We start from the raw sequence: 19,369 nt of genomic DNA, 5'->3' as shown, positions 1-19,369 counted from the left end.
AAGCTCGAGTCGCCAGGAGAAGTGATGTCCGTGTGTGTGTGTGTGTGTGTGTGTGTGTGTGTGTGTGTGTGTGTGTGTGTGTGTGTGATGAAATACTAAAAACAGAGAAGTGCGTCTATTTAGAGAGCGGAGCGTCGTTTCACAGTGTCCGCCTGCAGCCTGCAGCCAGCAGCCAGCGCTCCTCCTGCGGCTGCCGCTGCGCCGGAGACGCTCACACTCGAATCAGTAGAAAAACTCCACTTCCTCATTTTGGTGCGAGAGGAGTTTGGGGTTATATAGCGCTCTAAAAATAGCGCTGATTTGGCCCAATGGGAGCCGGAGACGCTGCGAACCGCGCACCAACCACAACAGACAGGATGAGTCGGCTCCGGCTCGGCATTGGCCAGGGGTGGTCTGGTAGGCGGGTGGTGCGCTCCTGAGAGCTCATTGGTGGACGTGCCGAAACGTAATGTAATCACATGGGGGTGGGTTTGTCTGTAATTTTGAATCGGGGGGGAAGTTTACAGTGCGCTGACAGACTTTTGGAGAGTTCAGTGTTGTGCGCTCTCGGTGCGTCACACGCTCAAAACCTCCACTGGAAGCGCACGACTCCAGACTATCATACATGCAAATACAGCCGAGACGTCTCTCCGAACACAACAAGCTTCGTCTCCACTGCAAGCTTGAATTCGCTTCTACTTGTGGCTGCATCTCAGGAGTGAAATGGATGTCATCCCCATGTGTAGCATCTTCCAGGAGCTCCAGATTGTGCACGACACCGGATACTTTTCAGCTTTACCATCTCTGGAAGAGTACTGGCAGCAGGTAACGACTCATTCCCTCCATCTGAGCTGCCAGCCTGACAGCTCGACCTGTGCGACTGTTTGATATAGAAAATGCGGGTGATTTCGGGAAACTTCTCTGCCGATGACAGCTGCGTGCGGATGTCAAAGTTGTTTATGTAACTCCACGTTTGCTTTAGTGCAACAGTTAATATCAATTTCCCTGTTTAAAAGTCGCATTGCATGCTTTTTTAGGGGAAGTGATGCAAGTTCCCTTAATGACAGATCTCTTTAACATTCCTATGAAATTTCCACTAGCTTTAATAGCGTCACTGTGAGACAATATAGTGACTTTTCAGCACCTTGTTATACTTATACGTTATAGGATATTTTTTTATTCTTTAAATATAAACATACTGTCGCTCGAATAATTTTGAAGTGGTTTGCGGGTTTTTTTATGTTCTGGCATTCTTATAGATGTATTTTAAGTAAGGTGTGCTGTGAAAATGTTGCTTATGATATTTTCGCCTCACGCTTGCAGGTTGTGGCACATCGGCTCGTGATAAAATAAAAACACGCTGTGTTGCAGATTTGGCGACTGAGCAGCGAGCCGTGCGCCTTTGCGCGTATCTCCTCCTCCTCCTCTCTCTCTCTCTCTTGCTCTCTCTCTCTACCTCGCTCGCTCTTGCTCACTGTCTCTCTCTCTCTCTCTCTCTCTCTCTCACGCAGACACACACACACACACACACACACACAGATGAGAGAGTGACAGGCTGACAGAGAAAGAGAGAGAGAGGCTGATTTCTATTCCAATTTGGCTCGACAGAGCGGCCCCCTGGATGACAGAACAGTGGAGTTTTATACTGGAAACGAAGGGGAGGGCTAAAAGTCGCTTCTTGTTCGGGTTTGGAGATGAAATGATTTGGCAGCACGCTCCAGTCTTCTTCTATCTCTCCGTCTATCAGATCTCTTCGGGCTTCGGGCCAAGTCGCCCTCCCAGGCATTTAAAGCTCGCCTGGGATTCATCCAGCACTGCTGACGAGAAACATTTGCCTTGAATGCATCCTCTCTCATTACTAAATTACTACGATGTGCCCACAATATTCCAATTTTAGACACAAAGTGTGTTTGTGATGAGTTGTAGTGACCTTTTCATACCTTAGACATAAGTAAAAATCTGTCCAAGAACATACATGATTTGATTTATTGACACTTAACCTGCATTATGGAAGTTTTTTAAATCCATTTTTATATTGCTATATGACTTAAATAATATTTTTCAAGCTTGTCCTTGAAGTGTTTCTATAAAATGTATCCAGGTTACCGCTGAATCTGCACACTTTATTAAATAATCCAGTAATGCAGCTTTGCATGCATGCTCTAAGGTGCATGTGGCTCTGAGCTGAGTGCAGCCAGAGAGGGATATTCCCTCTCAGGGAGACTAATGCTGATAGAGGCCTGGGGAGGTGAAACTCTACAGTATTATACTTAAGAATAGGTTTAAGAAAAGGCAGAGTGTAGAAGATTATTTTTCCTTCTTACCCAATTTGTTAAGTAATCATCTGGCGATCCTTCAGATTTATCGTGTGAACTCAAGCTGCAGGTACCACAGGTCTATTCACTTCTACAGTGATTAAATTTGGCTGTAAATTGTGGTCTGTTTCATTTGTGAATTGCATGGGCCTGTTAGCGGCCCTCATCTCTGGCCTGTGCTCGCTGACTGCAGTGGGTTGAGGAAGTGCTCTCTCACTTCCTTTTCAAAAAAATAAGCCCACAATCCACAGCGGCTCTTGCAGTATTCATGCCAGGCTTTTTATGGACCCCCGTGAACCAGACCTCCCTCCTCTAGGTCCCTGGTGTGCTATGTTATTTCTAGCGATGCCTCCAAATGCATTATTAAATCCACATTATCCTGAATAATTGATAGATTTAAAAGATCTACAAGCACTCCCCTAACCCAATGGGGGGCTCTGTAGCATATGTAAATTTCATGACCAACCCCAACACACACCTACACACACACTCACACACACACACAACCATGCAAGCGTTCTCGGGTAAGAGCACCTTGTTCTTGCATGCTCTCAGAAGGAAATGTGGTGCTTGTAATCTTCCCTGATATGGCCTCAGAGGGCACCCTTAAAACGTACTTGACTATCTTCTGCATAGGACATTGTGTCTTGCCTCATTCCTGCCGGCAGGAAGGAAGCAGGGCCAGTGGTGTTACAGTGTCATAGCATTTCCCCCTCCTGCTGCTGCTGCTGCTAAGAATAAACACAGTGTAGAGAAGAACACCAGTGTGTGTTTCCCGTGAAAACAAATCGGGTGTTTTAGGGACTTTCCTGTTGTGTTCGAGGCCTCGGGCTCTGAGCACCCATGAACTCACTGCTATCTCGTCTTCCCTCCACACAGACATGCCTCGAGCTGGAGCGGTACCTCCAGAGCGAACCCTACGTCTCAGCCACGGACATCAAATTTGAGAACCAGGAGGACCTGTGGAGCAAGCTGATGCTGGCCTGCGGGGACAAGTCAAACGAGTCAGACCCAAAGATCCCCCACATCAAGGAGGAGGAAGACAATCAGGACATCCAGCACCTCGACGCCGGCGGCTTCAACTCTGACGCCAGCAGTGAGGCCTCGGACAGCTCCGAGGAGCTCTCCCCCACCCTCGACTTCTCCTCCGGCTCTTTGACTGACATTCTGGGAGACGGTGGCGAAGACCTGGGCTCCACCATCATCAGCACGCCGCCGTCCTCGCCCGAGCTCGGCAAGGAGGGCTCTGTCGCTCAGGTGTGGAGCGGGATACAGACTGTGCTGCACTCGCCTGGGAAAATAAGGACTGGGAGCATAGAGAGGACCGTAGAGAGGTCGGGGCTGACCAGTGGGGAGGCGTCACCTGACGGCAGGAGGCGAGTGCACAGGTGTCACTTCAACGGATGCAGGAAGGTGTACACCAAGAGCTCGCACCTCAAAGCACACCAGCGCACGCACACAGGTAAACGTGCTTGCCAGTGAGATAATAATAATAATAAAAATACATTTTATTTGTAAAGCACTTTTTATAAAGAAATCTCAAAGTGCTACAGAAACCAAAAGAGAAAACTCGGACACATTAAAATCAGCAGTAGATAAAAAAGACACAGGTAATAAAGTACATTATTAAGAGATTTAGGTGCAGAGACAATAATAAAAACATCTAGGGACAACCTGAAAATGCCAAAAAAAAAACTTTTAAGCCCTTTTTTAAAGATGTTTTTATCACTGTCATGAGTGTAAACTCACAGGAGGGGGGGGGGGGGGGGGGGGGGGGGGGGGAAACTGCCCTGACAGGTTTTTAAACCTCTTTTTTTGCTAAGTAAACCTGAATTCAGTCATCTGAAGAGTGAAAACCTCTGGAAATTGTGAGGGAAATGAATGTTGATTTGTTGATCAAAGTGTTGAAAACACTCCTGCATACTTTGAATAGTTTGTCAGGAGGAATGCCCTCAACTATGACCTAATTCACACAGATGAACGTGACTTCATGCAGGGGGAAGGGAGAGGGAGTGAGAGACGGGAGGGGGAGGGATGTTCTTTTGTGGTTTGCGCAGCACCCAGAGGATGTGGATCCTGAAAACAAATCAACAGATCTCAGATTTCACCATGGGAAAAGGCTCCCGAACTCACCCGGTTGCATTCACAGTCAAAAAATTATGGGAATCTGACATTTGCAGTGTTTTGTCCCGGGTTCAAATGTGAGCAGTTTCCCCAGTCACCTTTGACCTCTGCCAGGCTGTTTACAGCTGTGCCGCCCATTAGCAGAGGAAGTCGCATTCCTAGCATCCTTCTCTGACCATGTTAGCCACATGGTTAATGGTCTTCAGTACCATTAAGAACAGGCTCTATTTTTTCCTGCAGCTCGCCCCCATTACATAAGCCGTCTACTCGAGCAGCTCCTTAAAGCTGCATACCACAGCTCTCAAGACCCACAAGGCACGAGGTTGTTTTTCTCTTCAGCTCGCAGTAGTCAGCTCAATCTGCTTAGCACCTTCTTATACAGACTCAGTTTTTCTTTCTGAAATCAGCATTGTTAAACCCCCTGGCGTAAGAAAGAGCTGCAAATATTGGAGACATATTTGAGAAGTTGAACTTTTAAATGTCAGATATTCTGATGTTTTGATTTAAGCTGAAAGTTAGAAGTCAGAAGACAAATAATCAAAGGGACACAGAGATAAGATTAAATGGATAAGAAAATAATTTGACAAAACACTATCATGTCTTTAAACCTACTGAAAGGTGAACTTTCAACAGACAGGTTTCTGCAGGTTCTTTGAAGGACAAAAAATAGCAGATCATATGCAGTAATCTTTCAACAATGGTGTCTTGCAAAGTTATTGAAAACACATTTTGGCAAAGAATGCACTTCCCGAAAAAATCTTAATTTTTTTTCTTCCTTGGTGCTTTTCGCAGGGGAGAAGCCCTACAGGTGTTCATGGGAGGGCTGCGAGTGGCGCTTTGCACGAAGCGATGAACTCACCAGACACTTCAGGAAGCACACTGGAGCGAAGCCATTCAAATGCAGTCACTGCGACAGGTGAGAGAGTCAATGTTAACCACGTATGTAATCTAATGTCAGTCTGCAGCCGAGGAAATCAAGAGGTTTCTTCTTAAGTATCAAAGTATTTGATTGCAGCCTCCTTCAAAAAGATTTCCAGAACATTACCTGTAAAGCTGTAATCCTATTTACCTTGGGCTGAGTGCTCATTCATTAGCAAAGACCACAACACATGAATGCAAATTAGTTTATGCAAATGTCATGTTAGGTGGAGAGGTCAACGAGGGTCAAGGATAGACTGATGGAGCGGGGCCGAGGTCAAGGGGTTTGGATGGAGTTTTGAATACAAAGATATGAATGGGGATTGCAGATGAGTAGAAGCCAGAAGGTGCCGTGACTTTAAATGGCAGGGAGTGGACAACATCTCGTCCCCCAGGTAGTTCTTGAAAGGACAGATAATGGCATAAGACAAACATTTATAGGTTGTGACAGGAGAAAGGATGAGAGAAAAAGCAGGGCCAAGGACTGACAGTCTAATGACAGTTTAGTCTCTGGGGGCAACGGACAGTATTTCTAGGGTTCCAGTGTAGCCAGTGGATATCCGGATAACAGAAATCAAGGCCAAGACTAGATTTATGCACCAGTCTTTGTTTGCAGCCCAATTAGCAACTTCATCATTACCTTGTATAGGTGTTAAGGTCCAGACATAATCTTGGATACTCTTTATGAGCATAAATCTGCAAACAAATGCAGATAAATAAATAAAAAACAACGCATAAAATGCCAAATCATCATCAGAGGATAGCGAAAAAGAGTTCCTAAATGCTTTTTGCTTCTTCTTCTCTGCACATGGTCATTACCTGCATGCAACCAAATCTCATTGAAACATGATTGGTCAATGCATACATTGTCCCTGAAATATATACCATGTTCATGTCATAGCGTAAAGACCAAATGGAGAAAAAAAAACTAAAATTGAAGATATCTCCTAGTTGGGTGAAAACAACTACAGAAGTGCCAAAAATATGAAAACAACGGGAAAACATGTTTTTCTGAGCAGTCATATGTAGCATTAACAATAATAACGATATTTACTGTGCTCTTTTTACCATATATTTGGCAATGAATCCAACAGCTAAATCTTATCTCCGTCTTCCCCTCTCAGGTGTTTCTCCCGTTCTGACCACCTGGCGCTGCACATGAAGAGGCACATCTAAGATGGCCTCCGTGTCGAGATCTCTGAGGGATGATTCTGGTTGATTGTCCTGACCTGTGGGGGGATCAGCGAGGCCGGTGTGTCCTGGGAGCGTTAACAGGGGCACCGCCGTGTTCCAGTCAGTGGAAAAACATGAAGCAACGCAGGCTATTATTTGCACCATACTTAGTGCCTCCAACACCTCGCTGTGGAGATTGCTCTTGAAAGGCTTTTACGGAGGAGCGGGGGGAGGGGCGGGGAGAGAATTTAAAAATGTTTAAGAAACTGGAAAAATCTGGACTGGAGAAGATGGGAAGAGACTCTTCTGTATGGTGTTCAACGCTTTTTTCCTGGAGGATTATGGGACTCCTGCGGGGGTGCCGTTCCTCCAATGACAGTGTGTTTGCCTGTACGCATGGGGACTGTGAGTGCCTGCGACTGGATGCCTGTGCTGGCTTTATGGAGCGGATGGATGGAGCTTGCATTGTGGAACTGCGAGTGAATGACTTGGAGGGGGTGATGTGATGCGAGGGAGGCTTTTGGGGGGATATCTGTGGTCTCACTGAGAATGAATGCAAGCAACAACAAAAAAAAGGTTCTGTCTGTGCTGTTTGAGTCTATTGGCTGTGGAGGGGAGTCGGGGCTTGTTTTGTGGAGCTGGTTTGCTAGAGAGCGCCCCCTTTCTGCCCGGAGTTGGAACTACAGCTCCCTATTCACACACGGGAGGTCGTTTTGTTTAGTGCAGCTATTAAATGTGCAATGTATTACGTAGCCTGTCTCAAAAACATACACGCTATAAAGCTCATTTTGTTGTCCATTGTGTAAGCTCTGTATCTTAAAAAAACAAAAACAAAAAAAACAACGGTTGTACACAAACAGTTATGCCATTATAACAGAAGTTGCATGGGATCTGGGGATGTGTTGCTCACCTGTTTGCTTATAGGACAACAAAATTCCATTCGAGAGCAGCTACCTTCATATTACTCAATATCATAGTATTGTACAAAACACATAAGGCAGTCATTCTGTTTTTTTAATTTTCTTGATAAGTTGGGGATACCACTATTGCTTAGCAACTGTCTTGATCATGGGATTTCTGTTCTTTTTCTTCACTTTTGCTCTTCTCTTTTGTTCTATCTGTAAATGCACTGTTGACCTTACTGATGCCTTATGTAAGTGGCCTTGTCCTGTTAAATAGATCTCTCTCTCTCTCTTTCTCACACACACACACACACAGACCAATCGGGGGTTGCGAATGCACTAGTGCGTTATTGAATTGCTTTATAAAGGCTCTGATCCATACAGTCGCACCTTTGCCCTTTTGTCTCACGACAGACTCCTCTAAACTCCTGAATAATAATAATAATATTAATAATAAACTAAATATCAGCTTCATAATGACTGCCATTTTTACATTTCTGTGCATTCTTTGTTGAACATATCATAAGTATATCTAAAATCTCTAAAATGACCCAGGTCTGAGACAGAATCGTGGAGCACTTGAAAAAGCAACTCAGTTTTGTGAAGGTTTACTGCTATGTAGTATAAAGTGGCGTGGATGCACTTCAGATGGACTATAACTTGCTGTCAAAGGTACAGAGTCGTGGAAATATGTTCTCATGAAATGTGGCAATGCTTAGCCACCAAGGTTGTGACAAATTCTGCAAAGAAAACATTAACGCCAGGGCCATTTATGTCCGTCGATGTGTCAGAAGCTTACAGCCCTTAAAGAAAAGGTTGTGTCCTTAAGATTAGTGACAACAGTCTCTATCATGAGTCTGTTTTTGATGTTGTCTGTCATGATGATTCTCGCCCTCAGGGTGAGTCAGTATCTTTACTCAGCGCTGGTTTAAACAACCCGTGATCTGACTAAACGGTACAAAAACCAGTCTAACCAGTTTGGCTGAGCTGCAGGTCTAGAGGTTTCTGTCTGTGTCTGCAGGTGAACTGGGATGAGACCAGGACCAGATGTATGTCTGTACCAACTTCACTATATGCATGTTTTAACTTTAGTTACTGTACATGACTTCAACTCACTCCTCTGTGGGTTGATAAAATTCTCTGATCTTTATCTGAACTTTATTGAAATCCCCCTCAGTTTCACAATTTGGACAAACTCCATCACCATTTTCCCTATTTCTAAAAATAAAAAAACATTCTGGAGCCAAGGTGTTTTTACTGGATACAGTTTTGTTGGAAAGTAAGTGACATATGGAAGTAAAAATAACTTATCTGCTTTATTGGCTGGTTTAAGTGGTCATAAAACTCAAACTCACGGCTGTACAACATTAAGAAAGTCCATACACTGAGAAATGTCTAAAATGCAACATATGTACATTGTAAACTAAGAGAATTTTGTAAGGAAGCTTCTATTTTGAAAGGGTATGGGACCAAAAACAAGTGCAGTGTGTTGTTTCTAAAAAAAAAAAAAAGAAGATGAACCAATGAAGACAAGAGGCTGAAGAATTATTGTAAAATAGACACACTCCATTCTCCTTCATCAGCTTCTGTAACATCTTTGTTTTTGACTTGATTGGAGAAAGTTAGAGCAAACGTGCGTTTAAAAATGGCATCAATTGCGTATACACCTGTGGCCTATCATCTTTCAAGAAAAAAACAAAACAAAAAAAACTTTTCAGACGTGAATTGTTCTGGACACTTGAATTGTCATAATTTTGCATTCTGTTGCCCGCTAAGTATTATGTTTTTTGTTTTTTTATTTGCTATGTAATTTCTTTCTCTCAACTTTTCAAAGACCCGCGAAGATGCCCTATCTTTAGCTAGAGAATCTTTATTGGATAAACATGGAGATAAAATATGAGGCTCTATTTTTGTTTGTTTTATGGCATAACAAGATTTTTTCATTTGAAATTGTTTTGTAAAATAGTTTCTGTATGAATGTATTTTTTATTGGAAAATCGATAAAAAGAATTTATTGGATCTACATGTGGTTTTTGTTTTCTTTTTCCTGCAGCGCTCCCGGGACACAGTCAGCCAGGAAGTCTCTGTTTATGGGACGTTCAATAGATTCCCAAAGGTAAAATTACCTCATTTCCCCAAAGAGGTCAAAGGTCAGGGTGAGCTACAGAACTTCACCATACTGGCAGGGATTCAGCAACTAGAACCAGCGCCAAATATTTATTATTATTCTCACCAAATCCGACAATGTGTTGATATAAATCTTTAGGAAACAGTTTTAAAAAGGCTCAGTCATTTCCAAAAACAGCTGGGTTTGTTGCTCAAACTGGAATTAACCACAGTGCATTTGATGGGACTATTTTCAGCGGTGGATTAATCCACATTTGGTGCTCTAGTGAGTATTCAGGGCAGCAGGACAGCGAATGATGGAGTCAAAATAAACAACAGCGTTTGTGTTCATGGTAAAGAAAGAACATGTGCAACAGTAACTGTTTCCATGAAAGTCGAATCTAATTTTGAAGTGAAATTTTGAAATGTGGTATTAAAGAAAATGATAATTAGGGACATTTCCATCAGCTGGTTTAGAGCAAATAAACAAAGCTGCATAAATGTACTTTGGTCTGAAGATGGCAGTTTAATGTATTGCTTTAGGCTAATCTGTCAGTAAACAGAAGAAGAAGAATCATAGATTGAGCAAGAGAGAAAAAATACAAAAGAGGTTGCTAATTGGACAACTTTGGCCACCCATGAGAGAAAATATGTCTTCAGGAGTTGGATTCATGGACAACTTCTAATTGTTCTTTCATGTCAGCGGAAACAGCTGATCAGTCATGTAAGTTTAATGTTCGCTAAGCGTTTCCATCTTCTGTTAAGTGCATTAACTATTAACTATTTTTGGAAGAAAGACAAAAACTACCTCAAGCACATTTTCAAAAGTTTTATCGCATTTTGGTGTTTCCATCAAGCTTTTCTCATGCAAATCTTCAGAATGTGCATATAAATTTGCTGATGGAAACACGGATATTGTGGCTCATTGGTGTTTTTAATAGTTTCTGGACAAAAATAAAGCTCTACGGCACAGGGCAATAACAAATGAAGCAAAAAAGGGGTGTCTAAAAACAAGATAAAAACACTAAATCTTAGGGAAATTAACTTGCATGGACAGATAATTTCACTTGACAAGATTTCTTAAATTAAGATTGTTAAATCTAGAAATAAGCATGTTGAATGCTTAAAATAAGAAATAAACTTTTAAAACAAGATAAATTATCTAAAACTTCTAAATCTAAATGTTTTTTTTATCTTGGTAAGAAACAAATCATTTGCAGGTCACTCTGCTCGGGCCAGTTCATCGCTGCTTGCAGCTTTAATTTATCTTGCTTTAAGAGTTAGTTTCTTATTTTAAGCGTACAACATGCTTATTTCTAGATTTAATAATCTTAATATAAGAAATCTTGTCAAGTGAAATTATCTGTCTATGCAGCAAGATAATTTCCCTCAGATTTAGTGTTTTTATCTTGTTTTAGACACACCTTTTTTTGCAGTGTAAAGCTCTATGGCACAGGGCAATAAGAAATATCAGACGTTGGATAGATACATAATAGTAAGTAGGAGTAATTCATTATTGGTTTTGGTCTTTTTATGAGATGTGTTGATAAACAAAACACCAGAATTATCCTTTAATTTTTAGAAAGGGAATACCACAACATTGCTTAAGTAATCCATTAGGACTGAAAACAAGCAGTCACATCTTACAGGTCTGAAACAAACCCCAGATCAGGCAGCGGACAGTAAAATTGTGTCCCAAACTGTCTAAAGGCCAGTTTTATTTGTTCAATTCTGACCTTTCATACTTCCTGTAGTTGTGAAGACCTGCAATAGAGGATTATTACATTTAAATTATTTAGTTTAAAATAAAACAATGTTTTAGATAATCTTTGTAAACCTTCAGTTTGTCATTTTAGTGATCCCACTGTGTTCACACCAACATGGTCTCACAGGAATCCGTGAAATAGCCACGGATTCGCTTAACTCAAAATCCGTGGAATAGCCACGGAATCACTCAAATTTCCGTGAAACTGACACGGATTTCACTACAATGCAAGTTAATGACAGTCATATCCCGTGCCTCTTCCATGGATATTTTTTCTTATTGGTTTGTGTCCAAGTCACGTGACTTTCAAGGTTCCGGCGGTCAGAACAAAAACATGGCAGACAGTTCTCTCATTTTTAGTGAAAAAAATCCATATTTTGACTTAGTTTCTGCATAAATATGGATTTTGATTACATTTCTAGCGAGAAATATATGTTTTATTTTCTAAATATTCACTCAGTGAATGTACATAATCACTTTGTATGTTGGAATAGCCACGGGATATGACTATATATATATATGATTATGTACATTCACTGAGTGAATATTTAGAAAATAAAACATATATTTCTCGCTAGAAATGTAATCAAAATCCATATTTATGCAGAAACTAAGTCAAAATATGGATTTTTTTCACTAAAAATGAGAGAACTGTCTGCCATGTTTTTGTTCTGACCGCCGGAACCTTGAAAGTCACGTGACTTGGACACAAACCAATAAGAAAAAATATCCATGGAAGAGGCACGGGATATGACTGTCATTAACTTGCATTGTAGCGAAATCTGTGTCAGTTTCACGGAAATTTGAGTGATTCCGTGGCTATTCTACGGATTTTGAGTTAAGCGAATCCGTGGCTATTTCACGGATTCCTGTGAGACCAGGAACGTTCACACATATGCTGAGTAATATAACTGATAGAAATAATGACCAAAGAAACTGGTTGTAATAAACTGCACTCATCCATTAAATACATCCATCTCATGATCCAAACCTCCCCATAAGCAGATGAGGTATTTAAAGCATGTAGAAATCAGGCAAAACTGGGAATATTCTGCTTATTCATCCAGATATATTCATGATCGGGATATTTAGATTGAAAGCTTATCCCAAGTTTGACAGAAGAGCATCGATGTGAGCCGGTTGGTGGAATGTGCATTGTGAGGACAATCTGTTCCTCCTGCTCCAGCCAAGAGCGGCGAGTTTTCATCTTACTCTCCAAGAAATTTATGCAAATTAAGTTGTGCCGCAAACAAATCCCTGATAAGAGCTCTGCACACTACACAGACAAATAGCCTCTTCATCTCCGATTGCAGGCACAAAGTGCTTTAGCTTTAACACTGCTGCACCGAGCCTGCCACGCTCCGTGCCCCAAAGCCCCTAAATAATTGAAGCACTCTCAGAGTTTTTTTTATTATTTCAAAGATATTTTTATTGGTATTTTAATTCAAATTGCCAGAACTAAAAACTGTGCAATATAATAAAATAAACAAGTAAAGAAAGGAAATAAGTCACACTGTGCAGAAAGAGATTAAATAAAGAACAGACATATTTTTTCAATCTGACACTTCTGCATATAAAGCTTCTCATTTCCTGATTAAACTTTCAGCTGACAGGAAATCTTCTGAAAGGCCAAAATGTTTATGCTGTCTATCGAAGGATCTCATATGCCCTGCAATCATTTAAAGGATTTTGGGGTATTTGGCACAATCTCAATTTGCATTGCCACTCTGTCAGTTATTCTGTGGACGCAATGACGACATTTATATCAATTAAATATGCATAACCATGACAGACTAAAACTGGCTTCATTTGTCCGCCCCATAGCTATTAGGCTTCCCACTGTGTGAAAAATTAGGGTACTTTAGTTTAGTCATTTAATGGTAAAAGTAGATATTTTTCCCTGCAGAGAACTTGAATACAGGTGCATTTCAGGAAGGATATATGAGAAGAATAAATGAAGGAATATATGCCATCCTATTTGCTTAGTTATTACATACACCTGTTAAAGCAGAAACTGTTGTAATGGGTAGCTTTGTCATGATATCCTTTTAGATATACACTGTAAAAACTGTCTGTAGATTTTCCGGCGAAAAACTTCTAAACCATGACAGTAAAAGACCGTTAAATGATAAATGGGTTAATGCAGTTTCAGTAACAATGAAACACCGTAATGTATATATTTACATTTTGTGTTTTTTAAATTACATTACTCCACTGTAAAATACAGTGACAATATACTGTTTTATATATATATATATATATATATATATATATATATATATATATATATATATATATAAATATATATATATATATGGCAGAACAGCGTTTCTTTTGATGGAAAAACTTTTTTTTACAGTAAAATATGGAATAAAATGGCAATCTTAGATATGAAATCAACAGTGCTAATATAATTTTACCGCAATATTAGAAACATTTGCACGGTATTTATTACAGTAAAGTTCTGGCAACCACAGCTGCCAGTTTATCACTGTAAAAACAACTTTTTTTTTACAGCTGTACCTTTAAACAGTCAATAGGTTAATTCTAGGTATTTTTACTTTAAGAAGCATCAGACTATTAGTTGTGGTCACTGCTCGCTGCAGCAAGATCTCCTGAAGTTTAAAAGCTGCTGCTTCTGTTTTCACCTTAAAACTGTCTCATTCAAAGATATCCAGTCTTAAAAATGTCTCTCTGTTTGTCTTTTGTGTGTATTTGCTGAACCTGTAAAGTCTTTCTGAGGTCACATTACCTGAAACCATACAGAGCATAATGACTTTCAGTATCCTTCAGCCCTGACTGACCAGACTAGCCACAACAACCTGTTCCTCCAGTTCCTGCTGCTACAATAACTAAACTGCAGTACTCAAATATAACTTGCAGGATTTTTTTGAGAAGAAGGCCTTACTACTTTAACGCCAAAATTATTTCAGGATGTAAAAGTATATATATATTTCAGTGTAGGAAATAGAAATTTGAACAGTTTTCAGTTTCCAGTGGGACTCTCTGCTCTTGCCTTTTGAATCTCTGCCCTGGTTGAAGGTTTAGTATTCATATTCAGAGCTATCAGTGGAATGAATGAGAACATTCAAGGTCGACCAGGAGAACAAGATCTTCCCTACAGCAAGGTTTCACCACATGCACATATGTACACACACACTCCTCCCCCTCCCTGTGTGCCCTGTGGCCCTGGAGGGGGTTGCTTGTTAAACCAGAAGGAAAGTGGAGGTCAGCGACCCCACATGGGGATGGCAGTCCGTCACGTCCCTGTCACCTGCGAACCTTGCGGCTGCTTTTCATTCATATCGAGCCACAAAAACCAGAGAGAGTGCAAATTTTACAGATTCACCAATACGACATATTGGATCTTTTGTTGGTCTCCAGTGGTTTATAATTTTCCATTTACTTTTAGGCAATTAAGTGATGCTCTGTCCAGTGAGTTTGAATTCATTCAACAATCTTTTGTTGAAAGTTTAATCAGTATGAGTAATTATATATATCTAAAGATCTTTAATTTAATTTGCCTAGCATTTGAGATAAAGGTCTCTCACCAGGTGAATAGTGCACACAGCATTGAAAAATTACATTGTGAAATGGCATGTCCTTTCAGAAACAATGTCCCTGTTGCTGTGCATAATGAAAAGAACACTTTGTCAAGAGCTTTTTATTTTTATTATATTGATAACTGGTTTATATTTCAAGATGGAGAAAATTTCAAGTGAATACGTTGCTTTATTGAATGATTCTTTTTTGTTTAATTTGTTTGCCTTGTTGTAGTTGACAGCTCACAGGTAGGTTATATCAGAGTGTGCTTCACCTGCATGGGAGCGGGGAGCAGCGAGTCTAGGTAGCCCTAAGTTTTGTTGCCACCTTTGTTATCACTTTTGTAATCTGCTTTGATACACGTTCGCCATAAAGTGTACACAATCAACATCATACGTGCGTGTAAAGCCGCTGATTATTATTAAAACCCCTTAAACTTCTCTGGATTCAGTGTGCTTCTTTGGAACAGCAGCAGCACGTCAAACAAATATACAGGACCTATTCTCTGCCTCACAAGCAAATTTTAAGGAACAGCAAAGCCGCAATAATGAATACAGAGTGAACGTCAAAGAAATGATGGTCAGGTAACAGCAGTAACATGTGAAATGATGAAAATTAAGGTATAAACAGAAGACAGTCTGAGGTATTTTTTCCTGAGCTTGAAATATCAGACCGAAAGATCAAGATATAAGCTTCCTTATACAGTCCATATTTCTGTTTATATTACAAAGTTTGTCATTCTTGTTGACTTTCCATTGAAAAGACTCCCTTTGTAAGTCTAACATCCATTCTACTGAAGTATCCTCGAGCAACAGCTCTAAAAGCAGGCCTGCTATGTTGTTCTGCATTTCTGCCCAGCAACACAAGCTCCAGCTGCAGTTAGACAGTCTATATGCTCAACAGCGTCCAGGATCTATTTAATGCCGAACTGTCCGTCTGTTGATGGGTGAAGAAAAACACTAATCCCTCCTTTTGACATCAAAAGAGTATCAGAAAAATAAAATACATTGGTTGAACTGTAGCATTAAGTCCTTTTATAGTAGCATTTGGTGTTTATTATCCTCTGTACTGAGGCCCTGATAGCTTTTCCAAACCCTGTGTACACAGACAGTGATGAAGAGGTCTGGAGGTTTGGGGGGGGCTGGGGCTCCGGCCAGACTCTGAGTTTGGTGCCTGATGGATGGGCATTCTTCAGCCTTCCTCCCCCTCTGGACCCCAACTCGTCCTCCCCTTCCCCTTCTCTCTCCTCCCCTAGGTGATGAACAAGCTCATTACTATGGCCTACTGATAAAAGGAGGCCATTATCTTTTCACAGCGCACTTTGAACTCTGACAAAGGAATCTACCCCTCCCTGTCTCAGGCTCGCGGTTACATAATGCAGTCATGGCACGGTGAAATAGGTGGCTCGCTGCCAATGTTTTCAGTGCACCCCACGCTGGAATCTACTCCAAGATACTGTCATGGCCACATACACAGAATTCTCGCTTGTCAGTGAACCAAGTCTATCTCTATTTCCATCCTGCCTTGATGCCTCTGTCAACAGAGGGGAAGTCTGTCATCTCCACCAGCATTAAGAAAAAAACAGTAGCAAGGGCAAAATCTTCATTCAGACATTAGAGGGGGGATCATTTGGATATCTGCACCAAATTTCATGGAAATACATACAATAGTTATTGATATATTTCAATAAAGGCAAACGTGTCAAGGCATTGTTATTTAAAGGTTGTCAAATATCGACACTTTGTTACAGCCCTCTGTGTCTGATACCAACATACAGAGCACGCTTTAGTGACTGTATGAGACATCAGGCTTTCAGATCATATCTGCTGTAAAGTTCTCTATAAGGTTTATAAAACTTGGAATCCCTTTCTGTCCTTAATCGAGTCCATTCCATCCTTAGATGATTAAGATAGATGGTTCAAATTAAGATAAATTGATATAACTTTTAAATGCCAGTAATTGTTTTTGGTATATTGATTTGATGGTCGAACTCTAGGCACAACATATACAAATTGTTATAGCAAAAAAAAAATTCCCCCCAAGCATTCTGGATCCCTCCTCTAAATGTCCTTTTTTATTTTTTTATTTTTTTTAGTGTTATTATTTGTTCGTTTATTTGGCTACTGTTCACCCCTCCTGTTTTTATTTGAGGGGGAGAGAGTTGTGTTTGCTCATTATCAGTACTATTTATTGTATTTTGCTTATTTTATGTGAGTATGACGATCTGATTCCGGGTGGGGGGTTCTAAAGGGTGAAAAATGGGTGAAATGTATCCTAACTGATTGAAATATATGTAACCCTTATTTCTTGTCGGGGTAGCTTTCTCCAGTCTCTCGCGCTGATGGGTGATGAGCGGGCTACAAGATAACTCCACACTTAATTCTGAATCTTCTTTAATAATCAACATCGTCATGACAACATACAGCATTCCACAAGAGAAACCCCGCAAAACTACTGCATCCGCTTGACTACCCCTCACATACAATTGTCCCCCAAAACAAGGGCAGATAGGAACTAATAAACTTTGGGCAAGGGGACAAGTAATGTCAACTTAAATACAACACATGAAAATGAATACATAAATTACAGTGAAAATGCCATAAATAATAATGAATTAATTATTGTATATAATAGTAACTTAAATAATTCAAATAACCCAAAACATATTTTTTTCATTAAGTAAGGTTACATATATATTATGTATTGACAACCCAATAAAGATATATATATATATATATATATATATATATATGTAAAGGTCAGGTGATGTAATATAATATATATAAATATATATATATATATATATATAATACAAATAAAAAAGGTCAGGTGACGTATATAATAAGTGATAATGTCCGCATAGGAAAAAAGATGGGATGGATGGACCAGTTAACCAACACATGAATTCACCCAGGAGATCACTCGTGTCCTTTGTGACATATTGTTGTTGACAACTTCACTTAAATGTGTAGCTTAATGCAACAAACATATTTGTTATACCCAAACCATGATCTTCGCAAACATAACTGAGTTGTTTTGTTGCCTAGACAGACATAGTTATGTACATAACAAACCTATAAACCAAACCATGATCATTTGTTGCCCAAACATAACCAAGTAGTTTGGTTTTAATTCAAAGTAAACCATGTGTTTAAAACTGTGGCCAAAGTGGAACATCTGTTTGAAGAGCAGGATTAGCCAGTGCGTCAGAAAGGGACATCAAGGGGCTCTTGACCATGTGTCCATATGTGACAAGTTGGGAATGAGAACCAGTTGGGTGACGTGGGTTAAAGTGGTGGTCAGGCTGACCGAGAGGCCTTTTGACATTGACATCTCTACAGCTAAAATGATGCATCTCATGTATTGAGAGTCTTTTGCTGACTTATTTGTGTTTGATGTTTATTCTAAGGTTGAGGACAGACTGCAGATTGTCACCTGCAAATTCAAATGCATTTATTTATCTTTGAAAACAAGAAAAGAAAGCACTGATTTTTTAATCGTGAGTAGAGACTGACAGACTTGCTCCCAGGCTGCATGTGACCATAAAGAGCTCTGCCATTTAGTTGCTCAGGTCAACCAGTCTGAGAGGCAAAAACCGAAGGCCAAAAATGACACATGGCAAGAACTGAAGGCAACACAAAGGAGTGTGCCTGGATTTTCCTCATCTCAGAGCTGAGTGAATCATTCAAACTGAGCTTTTTGACAGATGGGGCACATTTATACCCCATTCCCAGTTGAAATGACGCCCTTGGGACTAAGTCCTCCACTTTCAGCCCAGGTACGACTCGCTGTGTGTTTGAATGTAGAAAAATTGAAAACACAACACCCTGTGAGTCTTCATCAAGGTCACAGCAACTTTTCTCTTCTCTTTCACAAAAAAAAAAATCCATAAACACACCCCAAACCACCACCACCACCACCGCTCTCCACACACACATGAGGAAAAACTCACTCAAACACACTCACACTTCTTTCCCTGAAGGTTTGCGAAGCCCTGTTTGAATTCACCTATCACCATGACAACTACTCTCTTTTTACCGGCTGTGCCCGTGGGAGGTTTTCGCCCAGCCTTTTCTAATTTCACACTGTGTGGATATCTCCATTCAGTAATTACAATCCCATCCATTCTCATTTTCCCTGTCCAGACAATGTGCCCTGGATATACACACACAAAAAATATCTCTTGCGTCTTTACACACATATACACACAAACTGAGCTCGGACGGTATAGACCCCCTGCGCTTTGCGGACACATAGGGATACAGAGGCAGTGTGTGTTTGTGAGTGTGTGAGGAAGAGATAGAGGGAGAGAGACAGATGCGAACTGTCACGACTCCAAATTCACCAACGCACACAATCACATATAAGCACATCGCTCTCAAAATCCAATTACAAGCCAACCTCCAGCCTGTAAAGTTGAGCTCATTGTTAACAAAGTTAATAATTGCAAAATAATGGGAACTCAAATCAATATGATTTGTCTTACAAAGAGATAACAGATAACCATTAAGAGTATATATACAGTAAGGGAATAGGTAGAATAC

At 40.5% G+C, this 19,369-nt stretch overlaps 1 protein-coding gene across 1 annotated transcript; it reads left to right on the top strand.

Moving 5' to 3' along the window:
• Positions 1-491: 491 nt before the first annotated feature.
• LOC131979833 (Krueppel-like factor 6) lies at positions 492-9,434 on the top strand. The gene is made up of 4 exons (XM_059343884.1): positions 492-804; positions 3,174-3,756; positions 5,211-5,334; positions 6,461-9,434. The coding sequence occupies exons 1-4, from the start codon at positions 703-705 to the stop codon at positions 6,510-6,512; spliced, it is 861 nt and encodes a 286-aa protein (XP_059199867.1). The 5' UTR covers positions 492-702; the 3' UTR covers positions 6,513-9,434.
• Positions 9,435-19,369: the final 9,935 nt, after the last annotated feature.

The sequence above is a fragment of the Centropristis striata genome, chromosome 11 (genome assembly GCF_030273125.1).
Source record: "Centropristis striata isolate RG_2023a ecotype Rhode Island chromosome 11, C.striata_1.0, whole genome shotgun sequence".
In the NCBI taxonomy this organism is placed as follows: domain Eukaryota; kingdom Metazoa; phylum Chordata; class Actinopteri; order Perciformes; family Serranidae; genus Centropristis; species Centropristis striata.
This window is presented reverse-complemented; position numbering and strand designations above follow the sequence as displayed.